This window comes from Condylura cristata, unplaced genomic scaffold, assembly GCF_000260355.1.
Source record: "Condylura cristata isolate star-nosed mole 26May11 unplaced genomic scaffold, ConCri1.0 scaffold00024, whole genome shotgun sequence".
NCBI lineage: Eukaryota > Metazoa > Chordata > Mammalia > Eulipotyphla > Talpidae > Condylura > Condylura cristata.
Window position 1 is genome coordinate 9,553,872 of NW_004567125.1, and position 14,987 is coordinate 9,568,858.

Here is a 14,987-nt window from a genome sequence, read left to right on the forward strand (position 1 = left end):
GGGTCCTGAGTCCCGGCCACCGAGACGTCGGGTGTGTCCTAGAGAGACCTGCAGACTGGGGACCGCCGCTTCCGCTCCGAGAGCAAGATGGCCGCAGCTGGGGGCGGCTCCGCGGCCAGCTGGGGCAATTGTGGCCTTCGCCTTCTGTCATTCTGCGTCCTGCTGGCAGGTGAGGCTTCCCGCAGCGAACTCACACTGTGAAAAGCTCCGACTGGCCCACCGCAGCGCCATCCTGGCTGGTCCTGTGGCCCCCCAGTGCCCCGCCCTTAACTTCCCTGTCTCTTTCGTTCCCGCGACTGAAGTTCCCCAGTGGCCTGTCCCCTTCTCCCGCAGAGCGCGACTTGTCTTCTCTTTCTCCAGTCCTGTTTTCTCTTCCAGTCAACTCCGCCACTGTGTCCAGGCACCTTCTAGCTCCCAGCACACTCCACTGAGGCTAGTGTCTCTTTATCCCCTTAGTCCCAGCACCCCACCCACAATCACAAAGCAGGTGTCTGGGTACAGCTTCTTCCCAGTGGTGAGGTTTTAAGGGGAGCCCTAGTTTCGGGGCTGCCGCGGCATCAAGGGGTTGAGTCCCTGTTCCTTCTCTGTTCATTCCGCCTTAATCTAAACTGGCATGCTGGCCTCTGCCTCCAGGGATAAAGTGAACCTGAGGTGGGTTATGGCCTCTTTTAGCTATTCAGAAGAGAAATTAGGAAGGAGGAACTTGGGTGTTTGTATGTGTTGTTTGCCTGCACAACATTCTTTTGCCATTCTAGTTGTTGGGACCCTGAAGTGCAAACATGGCTATAGATAACTAACTATGCCTCCCCAAATCTTCTTTAAAGATTCCCAGAGGAGACCCACACTGGACTCACAAAGTGATGTTAGATTATAACAGGTGTGACTGAGGTTTCTGCCAGTTCTGTTCACACTCATGGAAGAATGCCTCAGGAAGATTATGATTTCTACTCTTAGAGTGGCATCTGTTATCAGCTTATTAGTAATATACTTATTACTAGTATAGTAATATACACATTAATGAAACATTGTGGCCACCCATGCAACTGAGAAGCTGGAAGTTAAATGCCTTTCCTTCGACAAATCAACTTTTTTCTCTTTTAGCTTCTTTGTCAGTTACTGTGTAAAATTTTTATTAAAACCCTGTGATACACATAACTGGGTGAATCTCTTTTTTTATTTTTTTTATTTTTTTTTTTTTAAGATTTATTTATTTGTACATACAGAACTGGGGTACAGGCCAGAGGCTCAGGGGCGGTGAGAGGCTTCACCAGAGACAGAGTGGGGAGCAGAACAGGCAGATCGACGAAGTACACTGCTGAGGGGAGCAGCGGGCGGGCCAGGAGAAGTCTGCCACGCCATGTGGTCTCCTCCGGGGCAGGCGGGATTTGAACCCTTAAGGAAGTGGCTTTAGCTTCTCAGTGCAGTGCTTTAACCCACTGCGCCAACAGGGAGGGCCGGGTGAATCTCTTTTTAAAAAATATTTATTTATGCATACAGGAACTGGGGTATGGGCCAGAGATGGGGGCAGGTGGAGGGATGCGGTGTGTGTGAGAGGATTCACCAGAGACAGAGTTGGGAACAGGACGGGTAGATTGACTGAAACACACTGCTAAGGGGAGCAGCAAGACAAGAGAGTGCCATGCCACTCCCTGCCCGGGGCTCGCACTAGTGCCACAGTGGCTGCAGATAGCCTCATAGTGCTGTGCTACAGCCAGGGAGGGCCCTGAATATATTTGTTCTTAATTGTGTGCCCAGAAGTAGGAAGAATGGACATCAGTCCCATTTTAGAAGATGTACCATCATAGTGGGGGTGAGGTAATAATGCCGGCGGATGGTTCAAGTCTAACATTTTGTTCCTCTTCTGATCAGGTTTGTGCTGGGGAAACTCAGTTGAGAGGAAGATCTACATCCCCTTAAATAAGACAGCTCCCTGTGTTCGTTTGCTCAACGCTACTCATCAGATTGGCTGCCAGTGTGAGTTGAATTTGGGATATGTGTTGTGCCTATTGATACTTCTGTCTGTGTCCCATACATTAAGATCCAAGTTATGCCTTGGAAATCTCAGCCACACATTAGACTCTATAGGTTTGAGATGATAAAAAACCTTTTGTCAAGCCAGGCAAACTACTGCACACTCAGCATCTTACATGTACATCTTGTTTAACCTGGCTGCCCATGAATAGCTGCTCTCGCTATCCACTTTATAAACAAGGAAACAGGTATATAAGGTGCCTTTCCAAGGTCATTTTGGTAATAAGTGGTGAAGCTAGATTTGGAGCCCCGGTGGTCCAAATTTTAAGATAGGATTCTTAACCACCCACTATGTTAAGTAAAAAACTACCCTGTTTTTGATGAAAAAAGCCATTTTTTACCACACAGCCCCCACTTTTGTCTTTATGGAACCAAAAGGGCTTCTTTAAGGCAGTGAACTATTTGGCAAGAAGGCGTTGAGAAAGTCAAATAATTGCAGGAGGAATTGGTGAAGTATGGGGACTTGTTTTTATGCTTTGTGATGTGTTCCAAAACAGGGTACCACCACCACATGGCTATAAAACTATGAAAGGAGGGGAAATTATGATCTGAAGGCTGAATCACACTGCTTCTGCTGCTTAGCCTGCTGTCTTCAGACTTCTTCTGGGGATAGAAGCTCTAGCAGAATGCAGCTTGTAGGGAAGCAGGAACATAAGATCTGATCATGGCTTTTTCATCATCAGATTGGTCTCTGAATTTCGGCAGTGTACTCTTGTAAAAATGGTTAGACTATACCTGTATCACACTCAAAGTCAAAGTAGCTGTTTGGTGAGTGGACTCAGCAGTACTGTGTGGTTGTCTGAACCTCTGCACTTGGGAAGAGAAAACTGAGACTCTGGAAGTGAAGGGCTTGTGCATAGTTGCAGTTACTGCTTTTCTACGTGTCTTTTCCTGAACTGAGTATCCTGTTGGTTGTCTCACGTTCATGCCTGCTACAGGATGTGCTTGGAAGTAGGATATCTGCTTCCAAACAGCTTCGAGTAAAAGATTTGTTGGATTGATTGTTACACTGCATTTGTGGGTGGACGAGAGTCAGGTCTGTGTGGGCTGAGAGCAGACTGCTCATTTCGTCGGAGCCCCCCACTGTGTTTCAGAAAGGCAGGCTCCCATCCTCCAGGAGCCAGGCTCTAAGATGCCCCCTTTGGGGGATGAGTCATGGACTCTAATGTTCTTAGTGCAACCATGAAAGGGTACAATGCAGCCTCTAGAAAATGAATGCTACTGCAGAGAAACAGGGGTGCGGCTGGACTCTGCTTCATTATCTGTTTGTTCTGAGTAACCATGCCCTCTTTAATTGCAGTTGCTGACATGATAAAATTAAGGAGAAAGATTTTCTAATTATAATGGTTTAATTTTATTATCATGCCTTGTTTCAATTGGACTTTTTGAAAGTATGCAAAAGGAACATACTTTCCTTCCTTCATTTCATTTCCTTTTTTAATCTGTTCCCATGGTATGTGATAAATAGAAGTAGAAAAGTTCCCAGAGAAAGTAAGCAAGTAAGCACTGAGGTGACACTGGCAGTGACTGGAACCCAAGTTAGACACCAGGATTTTCAGTCCAGTGTCAGAGCTTGTTTGCCACCTTGTAACTAAAATTATATGTATTATTTGCCATGCTAGCTTTTTCTTTTCCCATGTTTTAAATGCTATTGTTTTATTTACAACTATCATTTGTAACTAGATTTTTACTGAAGTTATTCCAGATTCTGGTGTTCCCTGTAGCTGATTATCACTGCCAACATGAGCTTATTAAGTTTTGACTACATGTAAGATTTAGTTGAAAGTTGGAGACCTGCTTCCATGTCTAGATTTTACCAGATGCCAAGGGAGAAAAATTCTAACTTTGCTGGCAATTGAAAAGTACTTATGGGTTTTGTTTCATGCAAATTATGATTATTTCAGTGCCTGGTCTAAAGCCATAATTCTCATGCTGTGTATAATGAAGAACCAACCACCGGTGGTGCGATTTGAAAATACACATAGCTGGCCTCACCTTTTGAGATGTTGATTTAGTTGAAGTGAGGTAAAGCCCAGAAATCTATATTTTTTAAAACATGAAAGTGGTACTGATCCTTTGCCAGCTTTGAGCTCTGCTGCCTAAAAATAATGTATGAATGGCATCTCCTTTTTTGAGTGAGGAAAAAATGTATGGACATAGATCTGTCTCCAGGAAGTTGAGGGGATGTTACTATGTAGAAGTCAGCACATTATAACCAGGGACATCCATCCTCTTGTGCAGTGCTGCCCAGTCTTTTCATGTCATGAGACACACAGATGTTGTTTGTTTAGTCTGCTGACATCCTGGGATAAGGAAGGAACAAGGCTGCTTCTGGCTAGGGATAAGCAGAGTAACCTGAAATGGATGGAACTCAAGTGTCCACACGTCTCTAACCCATGTAGGGCCTATGCATTAGGAAGCTCTGTTTTCAGGCTCTCAGAGTTTTTGATTAACCTAAACTGTAAAGCAGTTTCAAAACAGTAAAAAAAGTAAAGCAGTTACTTGCTTTACTGAAAAGCAAATAAAGTCATTCCCACATAAGACAAAAGAAAAGAGAGGCAGGAAGGCTGTGAGGACCAAGAAAATGTGCACATTTTTATAGTGGAAGATTCAGTCTAGAACTCTAAGCTGGAAGCCTAGAACCTGCCATTTTCCAAAGAATATCGGGAGGCGTGAAAATTGAGGTGTACACTTTGGTGAGACAGTGACGATTAGAGAGCCTCTCTGGCGTTGAATGGACAGACCTCTGATGAGCAGCCCTCTAGAGTGTCTTCCCTTTGTCCCCCATTCTCCAGGACAGTTCAACTCAGTTCAAGGGCAGAGGCAACTGCACTAGCCCCAGTGGATTGTCATCCCAAGGGAATGACTCCTGGGGATAAATGGCCTGCAAAATCAGGGAGGCGAAGTCAGAACTGTCACCTGCGGGGGTTTTATCTTGACTGTCTGTCCTGGCAGCTTCCATCAGTGGGGACACAGGAGTTATCCACGTGGTGGAGAAGGCAGAAGACCTGCAGTGGGTGCTGACAGACGGCCCCAACCCCCCATACGTGGTGCTGCTGGAGGGCACACTCTTCACCAGGTGAGACAGGAGTACCTGCAGGGGTGCACAGGCCCTCACACAGGGTGGATGCGATTGAGCCCTGAGCTCCAGTTAGATTGAGCCCTGAGCTCCAGAAAGGTAAAGAGTGAGTCAAACCAGTGTGACATTGGTTTCCACTCTTGGGGCAGCACAGCGGGGTCGCCAGGTACTTTCCTGTTTTTCTTCATGGCGTTCCCTCCCTAATTCAGGGATCTGATGGATAAGCTGAAGGGGAAAACAAACCGAATTGCTGGTCTTGCAGTGTCCTTGGCTAAGCCCAGTCCGGCTGCTGGCTTCTCTCCTAGTGTGCAGTGCCCGAATGATGGGTTCGGTAAGAACCTCAAATATAGGGGAACTGGTGTCACCCAAAGCTCATTGTGGCTTTGTTGGGGGTGTGTTTATGTCTTTATGTGCGTGAGCAGCTGATTCCCAAACAGAAGACGGTGTTTCTTAGTCTCTCCCACTCATCCCTCCCCTCTCCTGCTTCCCCCTGCTCCACAGAAGTTCCCCCCTCCCTTGTGTCGCCTCTGCAGATCCCTCATGACCCAGTCGGGGGCTCCCTGTTACTAGTGCCCATTTTATCTTAGGTCAGATGCTTGCTTCTTTGAATCAGTTGCTCCGGACCTCTTAGTCCCAATGCTGCTATTGCCTTAAAAGCTGTGAGGTCTCTGAGTACCTGGTATCTCCTTTCCTGTTCCAGGCATTTATTCAAACTCCTATGGACCAGAGTATGCTCACTGCAAAGATGTGGTGTGGAATACTCTGGGCGATGGCTTGGCATATGAAGATTTTAGTTTTCCCATCTTTCTTCTAGAAGATGAAAATGAAACCAAAGTCATCAAGCAGGTAATGACTGCAACGGTCTCCAGCATCCCCAGTGTTATTTTCAAGGTTCTCCTGCTGGGGAGTCCAATCTGTCAATATACCCCATGAACGATACTCCAAGAAGAGCTAAGAAACTTCTTTCTTACACCCTCCTCTGCCATTTCCCTCTTGTGTGGTATCATGGAATTCCAGGACTAGGCTGGAAGAAATGTAAAGAATATTTAATGTGAATCAAGCTATGGAGGCTTTGTTAGGAACTCTAGTCAGCACCTCCCTGGTGGCGAGAGATTAAAGTCTCAGTACTTTCAAGCTGCCACCAGTCACTTTGGCATGAGTTTGATCCCCAGCCAGGGAGGTGACCCACATGGCACACAGACCTTTCCACTCTCTCCCACTGCTCCCCCTCAGCAGTGTATTTCAGTAGATCCACCTGTTCCTCTCCCCATTCTGTCTCTAGAGAATCCTCTGACCTACACTAAGTTCTTATGTGCATAAATGAATAAAAATAAATCTCTAAAAATAAAAAAGAATCCTAGTCAGGTAAAAAAAAGAGCATTGGACTAGAAATTGGGAGATTTGGTTCAGTAAGTTCTGAAGTTCTTTTAGCTTTAATATTCTCTAAATCTGGTCTCACTGCTTTATGTTGACACACAGCAGTAAAGAGATTTGTCTAAAGTTACACAGTGAGTTGATTTGAAGCTAGCTCAAATTTGGCTTTTGGTCTCCGGTTCTATGCACTTTGTATCAGATCATACTAGGAGCTGTGACTGGAGGTCCAGACTGGGCCAGGCTGTTGGGGATGAGGGAATTCCACCCGCCCCACTTAGTCACCAAGTCTCCCCTTCACACCTCTGACACACTGTATTGTTGACCTTCCGGTTTCTATGGCTGTGTGTGGACAGATGTAGATGCGGGACAGATGTGGGCATGGTTTAGGGTGGAGTGGGGCTCCAGGCCGCTGCTTAACGGACTGTCTCCCTTGCAGTGCTATCGAGACCACAACCTGGGCCAGAACGGCTCTGCGCCCACCTTCCCCCTGTGCGCCATGCAGCTGTTCTCACACATGCACGCCGTCATCAGCACTGTCACGTGCATGCGGCGCAGCTCCATCCAGAGCACCTTCAGCATCAACCCAGGTGGGGCACGCCAGGGAGCCCCCAGGGAGAAGAGGCGGGTGGGCACCAGCAGGGCACACTGGGTAAGAGAGTAGAGGCAGTCTGGCCACGGAGACAGCTTGTCCTGTGGTTGGTGGAGGCTGTGGCAGAGCCAACCTGGAACTTTCAGGTTGGCTTTCCAGGGCCTTCCTGCTTCTTCTGTCTCTTGCCCTCCTCTTCCCTGCCCCCGTCTCCTACTGACTTGCTGCTTTTCCTGCTCAGAGATTGTATGTGACCCTCTGTCTGACTACAACGTGTGGAGCATGCTCCGGCCTATAAATACATCAGGGACCCTGGAGCCTGAGAACAGGGTTGTGGTCGCTGCCACCCGGGTGAGTGTCGGCCCCTGCCTGGGTCATTAGGTTGCATAGGAGGGCTGGCAGGCTTTCCTCAGGGATATCAGGTTTCAGAGTTGCTGCCCGGTGCCTTGTGCAGCTGGGTGGGCTGTGGGCTTCCAGTCCTGGCCATCGTCCTAGCCATTCACCCCAGGCAGTGTGTATTCTCTTGGCCAACCAGGATGGTGAGTAGGGCTGGGTCCTAATTCCATTCCATATTGCCCCCTGCTTTTCTACACCAGTTGGACAGCCGATCCTTTTTTTGGAATGTGGCCCCTGGGGCTGAAAGCACAGTCGCCTCTTTTGTCACTCAGCTGGCTGCAGCGGAAGCTTTGCAAAAGGTCCCTGATGTGGCCACGCTGGCCCGCAACGTCATGTTTGTCTTCTTCCAAGGGGTAAGGGCGCTGGGGTGGGCATGGGGGCTGGATAAAGTGGGAGTGGCTGTTGCTGCTCATCCTGACCCAAGTTGTTACCCAGCTGAGAGCTTCTATACCCATCTATATGTGTTTCCCGTCAGGTCCCCCTTTCAGGATACTTGTGTCCTGACCTGGAGCTGGTGTTCTGCCAGCTCTCCCTCCTGCTCAACGGAATCTATTTGTAGTATCTTTTTGTACTCTCTGGGCCCCTTTACTGGCACCTTCACCCAGGGTACACAAGGCTCCTGTCCCTCCACTGGACCCCTACAGCCTGGCCCAGAATAAGGAAAAGCAGCCTGGGCTGCATTGGCAAGGGTGGTGGAGAGGCATGGAACAGCTTATATCCACCTCAGGCCTTGATGGGCTCATCATTCTGGGCTCAGGATGCCCTGTGGTGCTGTGTGAGGATGGTCCCAGCTGGGCAGTGAGGAGGGAAGAAGGCTGGTCCCATGCCTGAGAGCCGGCCGGCAGTGAGATGCTATGAGATGCGGCCTGCAAAGCTTTGATGGTCTGGCCTTGAGGAGCGAAGGCTGCTTGAACCCTCTGGATCTGGCCCTCTCCCCCACCCCATCTCTATCCTCAGGAAACGTTTGACTACATAGGTAGCTCAAGGATGGTCTATGACATGGAGAAGGGCAAGTTTCCTGTGCAGCTGGAGAACATCGACGCCTTCGTGGAGCTGGGACAGGTGGGCAGCGTGGGCCCCTCCCTCAGAGAGTCCTTCATTATTGTTCTGTTGTCTGCACTGCAGGTGTCACCTCCTCTCCCTTGACTCCTCTTCTGAGCCCATTCCTTTTTCCCAGATGTGGGCTAACATGGACTGGATATAAATGTGGTTTCTTTATCCTCCATCCAGGTGGCCCTAAGAAATTCACTAGAGCTTTGGATGCACACAGACCCCATGTCTCAGAAAAATGAGTCCGTGCTGAAGCAGGTAAGCCGAGCCTTTCTCCTCACCTAGCCTAGCAGGAGTAGGGAAGGGGAACCCCAGGCCCCCTAGGTTGAGGCAGGACCCTAGGTTGGGTATTGGCTAAAGGATGGACCGTACAGCTGTTCAGCTCCTCAGTGGACTGTGAGCAGCTGTCCGATGGGCCCGTGCCCAGTGGTGGCCCCTTCCCTCCCACTGCCTGGAGAGCCTACCAACTGCCTGGCCATGCCAGCCCCGCCTTTCTCAGTCCTGTTCAAGACCCCTCCTGCCTAAGGTCCAGCTTCAGGGAAGCCTGTTTCCTGCCATCGGTGCCACCCTGTCCGGACTCCGGACTCCAGTGCAGCATCAGCACAGTGTTGGCCATTGCTTGCCTCCAGTTTTGCATAAGACAAGTGACATGTCCATGAGGCTAGGACAGTCCTAGGAACAGCGGGTTTAGCTAAAGAGATGAAAAACACTAGCGCTGGCCTTCTTTGTGCATAGTTTCCTACCCTAGAAGGGATGGTGAGAGCTACAGGAATTTTAGAATCCTGATCCCTAAAGGCTTGAAGCTAAGCTTTCAGGTGACTGAGGCTAGTCTCCTAAGCAGGGGATTTGAGCATATCATTCCTAATCAAGACCTTCTGCTCTCATCCTGGCCGCCATCTCCCTGTCTCCGCAGGTGGAGGCACTTTTGAACACCCTGGAGAGCAGTGCCACTGGCGTCCCTGCTGTGGTCCTCAGGAGACCTAACCAGTCTCAGCCCCTCCCACCATCTTCCCTGCAGCGGTTTCTCCGGTCTCGCAACATCTCCGGGGTTGTCCTTGCGGACCACTCTACTGCCTTCCACAACCGGTAAGGACCCCGGCCTCGTCTTCTCCAAGAGTGTTTTGTCGTCTGAGTTCCTGCTCCGCTCACCTCCTGCCAGTCCTCTGGTCAGTTTGTGTTCTTTGCTTAGCAACCTGCTCACCGCATCAGACCTACTTGCACCTGAGAAGCCGTGCTCCCTAGCCCTCCCCTCCGTCCCTGTGGCTGCATCTGTCCCAGCTCTGCAGGGCTCAGCACCCTCTCAAATGGAGCCAGGGCTGGCGGCTATGGCTGGAGGACACGCCGTGCCTGCCTCTGCCACCAGGGGCCTCACCTCGCATTCACCCACTGCACGTCCTTGCAGGGGGAGGTGCTTATAGCTCTTTGGGGTGTGCAGCTGTGGGGCTCCAGAGATGAGGGTGAGCTCCCCGTTGTCAGCTCTCTCCTGGTCTCTCTCGGGCTTTATAAGCTAAGCCCCAGTCTCCCTTCCCCTTTTCCAACTGGCATATGCATTTCTGAGGGAAAACAGCACAGCTCAGGTTCTCAGCCCAGCTGTGTGGTTTCCTCTTGCTTACCATGGGGCTGTGGCAGTTCTGTGCGTGGGTCAGCTCTCACTGAATGTCCTCCCCACTTCGGGGTGAGGCGCAGTTCATCCATCACATGAACATTTTTGGATTGATTCTGTGGGAACAGTTGTTGATGTTGTAAAGGCTGGGGGCTCTCCTTTCAGACCTCTCCTGAGCTCCATCTCCTGCAGCTCCCCCAGGAGCACCAGGGTGGCTGACCTGGTGGTGCAGTAGATCTGTGAGCAGACCTGGTCCTGTCCTGATACCTGTTAATCCCATCGTGGCCCCTCAGGCTAAGCCGTCCTTTGGAGCAGTCAGGCATTCTGATGCTGTGTGGCAGCCTCACAGTGTCACCGTAGCTGCCGCCCTCCAGGCCAAGACACAGGTGCTCGCTGTGTTTAAACGATCTCCCGGAGGACGAGATTCCCACCGCCTTCATCTGTTCTGCCTTGTCTGTCAAAGAAGTTTCTGTCTGTGACTGATCCCTTCCAGCCCCCATTCTCTCCCTGTGCCCACCTCCTGGCTCTCTGTGCTCCTCTGGCTGACAGCACTTGAGGGTGCCCAGGGACACCTGGGAGGGAGAGGTGGGAGCACAGAGTGGGGGCTGACGCTTGCTCTGCTGGCAGTTATTACCAGAGCATTTACGACACTGCTGAGAACATCAACATCAGCTACCCCAAAGGGGAGAGCCCGGAAGAGGACCTCAATGTGGTCACAGACACTGCCAAGGTAGCTGACCGGACAGGGACTGGGAGTGGGGAGGAGAGCTGGAGTATCAGCTTGGGCAGAGGGGTGGCCACTGAGCTGCTGTCACTGCCCCAGGCCCTGGCAGATGTGGCCACGCTGGTGGGACGGGCCCTGTACCGGCTCGCGGGAGGCACCAACTTCACGGACTCCATCCAGGCTGACCCCCACACGGTAAGGCTGAGCAGACGCGACTTCTGCTGACCACACTGACACAGCAGCTGCCCTGTGCCATACGGCCCCTGCCCGGGTGCCCGGCATGGCGTTCGGCATGCCTCCACGGCTAGTAGGGACTTCTGAGGCTCTGATGGGCCTGTCTGCACCAGTGAGCCAGCCACTGTCTCCCCGGCCAGCCAGCCTGGGTCCTGCCCTTGATGGATTGTCACTGAGCTCTCTCCCCAGACTCGGTTCCAAGTGCTCTCGTCTCTGCCCCAATCCTAGGTCACCCGCCTGCTCTACGGGTTCCTGGTTAGAGCCAATAACTCCTGGTTCCAGTCCATCCTCAGGCAAGACCTACGCACCTACTTGGGTGAGCAGCGGGTGTGGGATGGGACCTGTAGCCCAGAAAAGGAGTAGAGGGAAACTTTCTGTTTTAATCATTACTCTTTTCCCCCTTTTCTCTGTTTTCTTCTCTGTCCTTTTTCCTGATACTTATTGGATTCTTTTCTCTTACCCTTCTCTCTGGCTCCTGCCAATCTCGGATTATTCCCACCCACACCCATCCTCCTACCCATCCTCCCTTCCTGCCCTCTGCTCTTCGATAGGGGACGGGCCTCTCCAGCACTACATCGCCGTCTCCAGCCCCACGAACACCACCTATGTTGTGCAGTACGCCTTGGCAAACCTGACGGGCACGGTGGTCGACCTTACTCGAGAGCAATGCCAGGACCCAAGTAAAATCCCCAGTGAGAACAAGGATGTGAGTGGCAGCAGGTGTAGGTGGTGCCCAAGGGCCCCTTCCTGGGGACTGTGGGACAGTCTCCTGGCCCCCTTGGGCCCAAGAGACTGGGATGGAGAGATGGGGGGTACAGCCCTTTGATGGGGTGTCGAAAAGACAGATGCCTGCGTGGGAGCGGGCCCTCTGGGGAAAGGCCTGAGGGAGGCTGCAGCCGTGCCGTGGTCTGTCTTCCCGTGCAGCTGTATGAGTACTCGTGGGTGCAGGGGCCTTTGGACTCCAACGGGACGGAGCGGCTGCCCCACTGCGTGCGTTCCACCGCACGGCTGGCCAGGGCCTTGTCTCCTGCCTTTGAACTGAGGCAGTGGGGCTCCACAGAATATTCCACTTGGACGGAGAGTCGCTGGAAGGACATCAGTGCCCGGATATTTCTGATAGCCAGCAAGGAGCTTGAGGTGAGGGGGAGAGGAGATGGCAGAGTCTGCTTCACCTCTTTCCACTCATGTTGCCTCTCTCACTTACCCCTTCCATGCATTGAGAGCCAGGGTGGCCCCTGAGGAGGCTTGTCTTCCTTGGTAGCTAGACCCCAGGAGTTGCTCCTCACCCCAGGGACCCAACTAGCTCCCCATATTCCGCCCGCTGGCTCTCCCAGCACCATGGGGTCGGGTTCATCTGATAGATACTGGATTCCTGTCACAAGCAAGTGAGATGGAGTTGCCACAAGAATCAGCGTCTCGGGCCCTGCCTTTAGATGCTTATATCTGATTCACACAAGATGGAAGCCGAATAGAGGCTCTAGACTTTGCTTTTCAAATGGGGACGCGCTTCCTGGGAAGGCCCAATCCATGGTGCTCCAGCCACCTTCAGAGTCCCAGGACCCTGGCCCCTAGTCCCAGGGCACTTTCCCCAAGCTGCACTGAGTTCTGAGAGCACTCCTCTTTCCCGCCCCACAGTTCATCACCCTGATGGTGGGCTTCGGCATCCTTGTCTTCTCGCTGATTGTCACCTACTGCATCAATGCCAAAGCTGACGTCCTCTTCATTGCTCCCCGGGAGCCAGGAGCCGTGTCTTACTGAGGTGGACTCCAGGTTGCCCTGCCAGCTCTGCACTTCACTTCCGGTCACTGTCCCTCCGGGACAGACGCCATTAGTTTGTCCTTGGAATCTGTAGGCCTGGCTCAGAGCAGGTCTAACAGAGAGGTGGGACTGTGGAAAGAGACTGTGAGAGATAAACAATTCGCCCTCCCCAGCTTCTCCTCCTGACTGCCCATTCACTCTCCTCTTTCTCACCCACCACACTCTGGGACCACAGATAGAAGCACATGCTCCTGTTTGACTCCCTTAAACCCACCGGGACTTCCTCTTTTTCTCAGCCCTCCTCTGTCCTCCATCTGTCCTGTCCCCACCCCCCAACCATGCCACCCTCCTGATCAGGGAGAAGGACTTGGGCTGAAGCCAGGAACTGGCCCCCGGAGGACAGGGAGCCACAGGCTCAGCCCATACCCTTTGCCACCGTCTTTCTCCAGGCCCTTCGATGGCACAGCAGGGTGGGCACGCTGCTGCGTGGGTATCCCACCTCCAGCCCACAGTGCTCGGTTGTCATTTTTACTACGCTGTAATATCTATTTTTGTTGATTTCCCCCCCCTCGTTTTGTGTGTAAATATATAAATAGTGAGTTTCGTTAAAATGGATGAAACTCACACACAACCTGTACCATTACCTATTGTTCTTTCTGAACTGGAAGTCATGAAATTGTTACCTACACACTCACGTCTGGGTCTCCAGAGGCCTAGGAGGCTCTGTCAAAGGTAGTCTGTCCACCCAGTTTTTCTTAGAAGAACAAAGTTAGCGCAGTTGGCCCTCCTTTGTATTCGATGAGCTTTTCTTTGCTCAGAGACTGGCTGGGGTACAGAGGTGAGGGAGTCCACTCTGTCCCTTGGAGGGGACACACAGACACCACCGGTCTGAGCAGTGTGATAAGTAGGAGACTTGCAGTAGTAAGTTGGTGCACTTGGCCACCCAGAGTTGTTGGGGTTACACCTCAGAGTCCCTGGGTGGACGCAGAGCTGAGCCGCAGCCCTGCCGTGTCAGGAATTGGGAGTTTCTTGTGTGCTTGAACCTTCCGGTTGGCAGGATGTGGCTGGGAGCGTGGCTTGCTAATCCCTCTGGCCTCTCCGAACTGTTTTGGATACTTCTAGAACGAGAACCTCTGGTCTTTGGAGATCGTCTAATTTCCTGGGCTTTTGTGGATGCAGAAATTCAGAGTACAGCAGAATTGCTGAATGTCGGAGTCACTGAAGGGAAAGAAAGTCTCAGGATCGGAGTTGAAGTCAGCTTTCTCCCACCCAGTCCTGAGGACAGTATGGGTGCAGGGCTAGTCTTCAGGGTGCTCCCCTTAGGCCCTAGTTGGGCTGTTTACCTTTGTGTGTCCTGCTGAGAGGTGGTGGTTTTTCTGGAGGTTTCTCTCCAGGCTCCCTCAGGGGCAGGTTTTGGGTTCTGAGGTTTGGATATGCACCCTGCTGCCCCCCTGCCTCTGAATTGGAGAGGCTGTGTGCTCTGCTGGCGGGAGGGAGCCGAGCACAGCTGCCATGTCTGGGCTGCCTCCACGCCTCCCTCGGCCAAGGGGTCTCCCAGCGGATGAGCAGTGAGCTCCCGCATCCTGCTGGCAGCTCCAGAGGCAGGGAGGTGGCTGCCACCAGAGGGGACTGATGGGGGAGGAGGGGGCTGGGCAGCGCCAGGAGTGGGGTGGTTGGAAAGGAGACACAGATGCTGGCCCTTCAGATGCCTGTCCGCCCAAATGAGGGCTCTGTTTAACTTTGGAGAGGTCATTCTCCGTGGGTGGCCAGTCCATTTGTGGGGCCTCTTTCTGAGCCTGAGGTCTGGCTCACCAGGTGAGCCCGCTTCTCTAGAGTCTTCATGGCCTGGCTGGCAGTATCTTGGGGCCACACTGCCTCTCAGTTCCTTAGCCTCCCTCTCCCTCTTGCTGCAGGCCTTCTGTAACCTGTCATTGCCCAGCTCCCTTCCCAAGGGGCTTCTCTCCCTCCTGTCCATTGCTGGTTTCGGTCATGTCTCTTCCACCCCATCCATGGGGAAGCCAGAAACTCACCATCGACCCCAGGGTCCACCAGGTCCTCTCTCTCCCCTTGTGATGCCTTGGCCCTCCAGACCAGTGCTGAAGGCTTTCCTGCCAGCTGCTGTCCCTTTTCCAGCTTTTGTGAGTAAAGGATT

At 52.0% G+C, this 14,987-nt stretch overlaps 1 protein-coding gene across 1 annotated transcript; it reads left to right on the forward strand.

Moving 5' to 3' along the window:
• The first annotated feature begins 61 nt into the window (after positions 1-61).
• Positions 62-13,508, forward strand: NCSTN (nicastrin). Its single transcript, XM_004688383.2, has 17 exons — positions 62-169; positions 1,870-1,974; positions 4,987-5,110; positions 5,320-5,441; positions 5,811-5,956; positions 6,921-7,071; positions 7,312-7,421; positions 7,667-7,819; positions 8,424-8,528; positions 8,697-8,774; positions 9,430-9,602; positions 10,747-10,849; positions 10,943-11,038; positions 11,306-11,393; positions 11,629-11,783; positions 12,002-12,214; positions 12,713-13,508. Exons 1-17 carry the CDS (start codon positions 88-90, stop codon positions 12,833-12,835), a joined length of 2,127 nt encoding a protein of 708 aa, XP_004688440.1. The 5' UTR covers positions 62-87; the 3' UTR covers positions 12,836-13,508.
• Positions 13,509-14,987: the final 1,479 nt, after the last annotated feature.

Coding starts and splice junctions, on each gene's coding strand:
- NCSTN (XM_004688383.2), top strand. CDS start 88: ATGGCCGCAGCTGGGGGCGGCTCCGCGGCCAGCTGGGGCAATTGTGGC. Junction 5,442..5,810: donor GTGCCCGAATGATGGGTTCG/GTAAGAACCTCA, acceptor TTCCTGTTCCAG/GCATTTATTCAAACTCCTAT. Junction 10,850..10,942: donor TGGTCACAGACACTGCCAAG/GTAGCTGACCGG, acceptor TCACTGCCCCAG/GCCCTGGCAGATGTGGCCAC.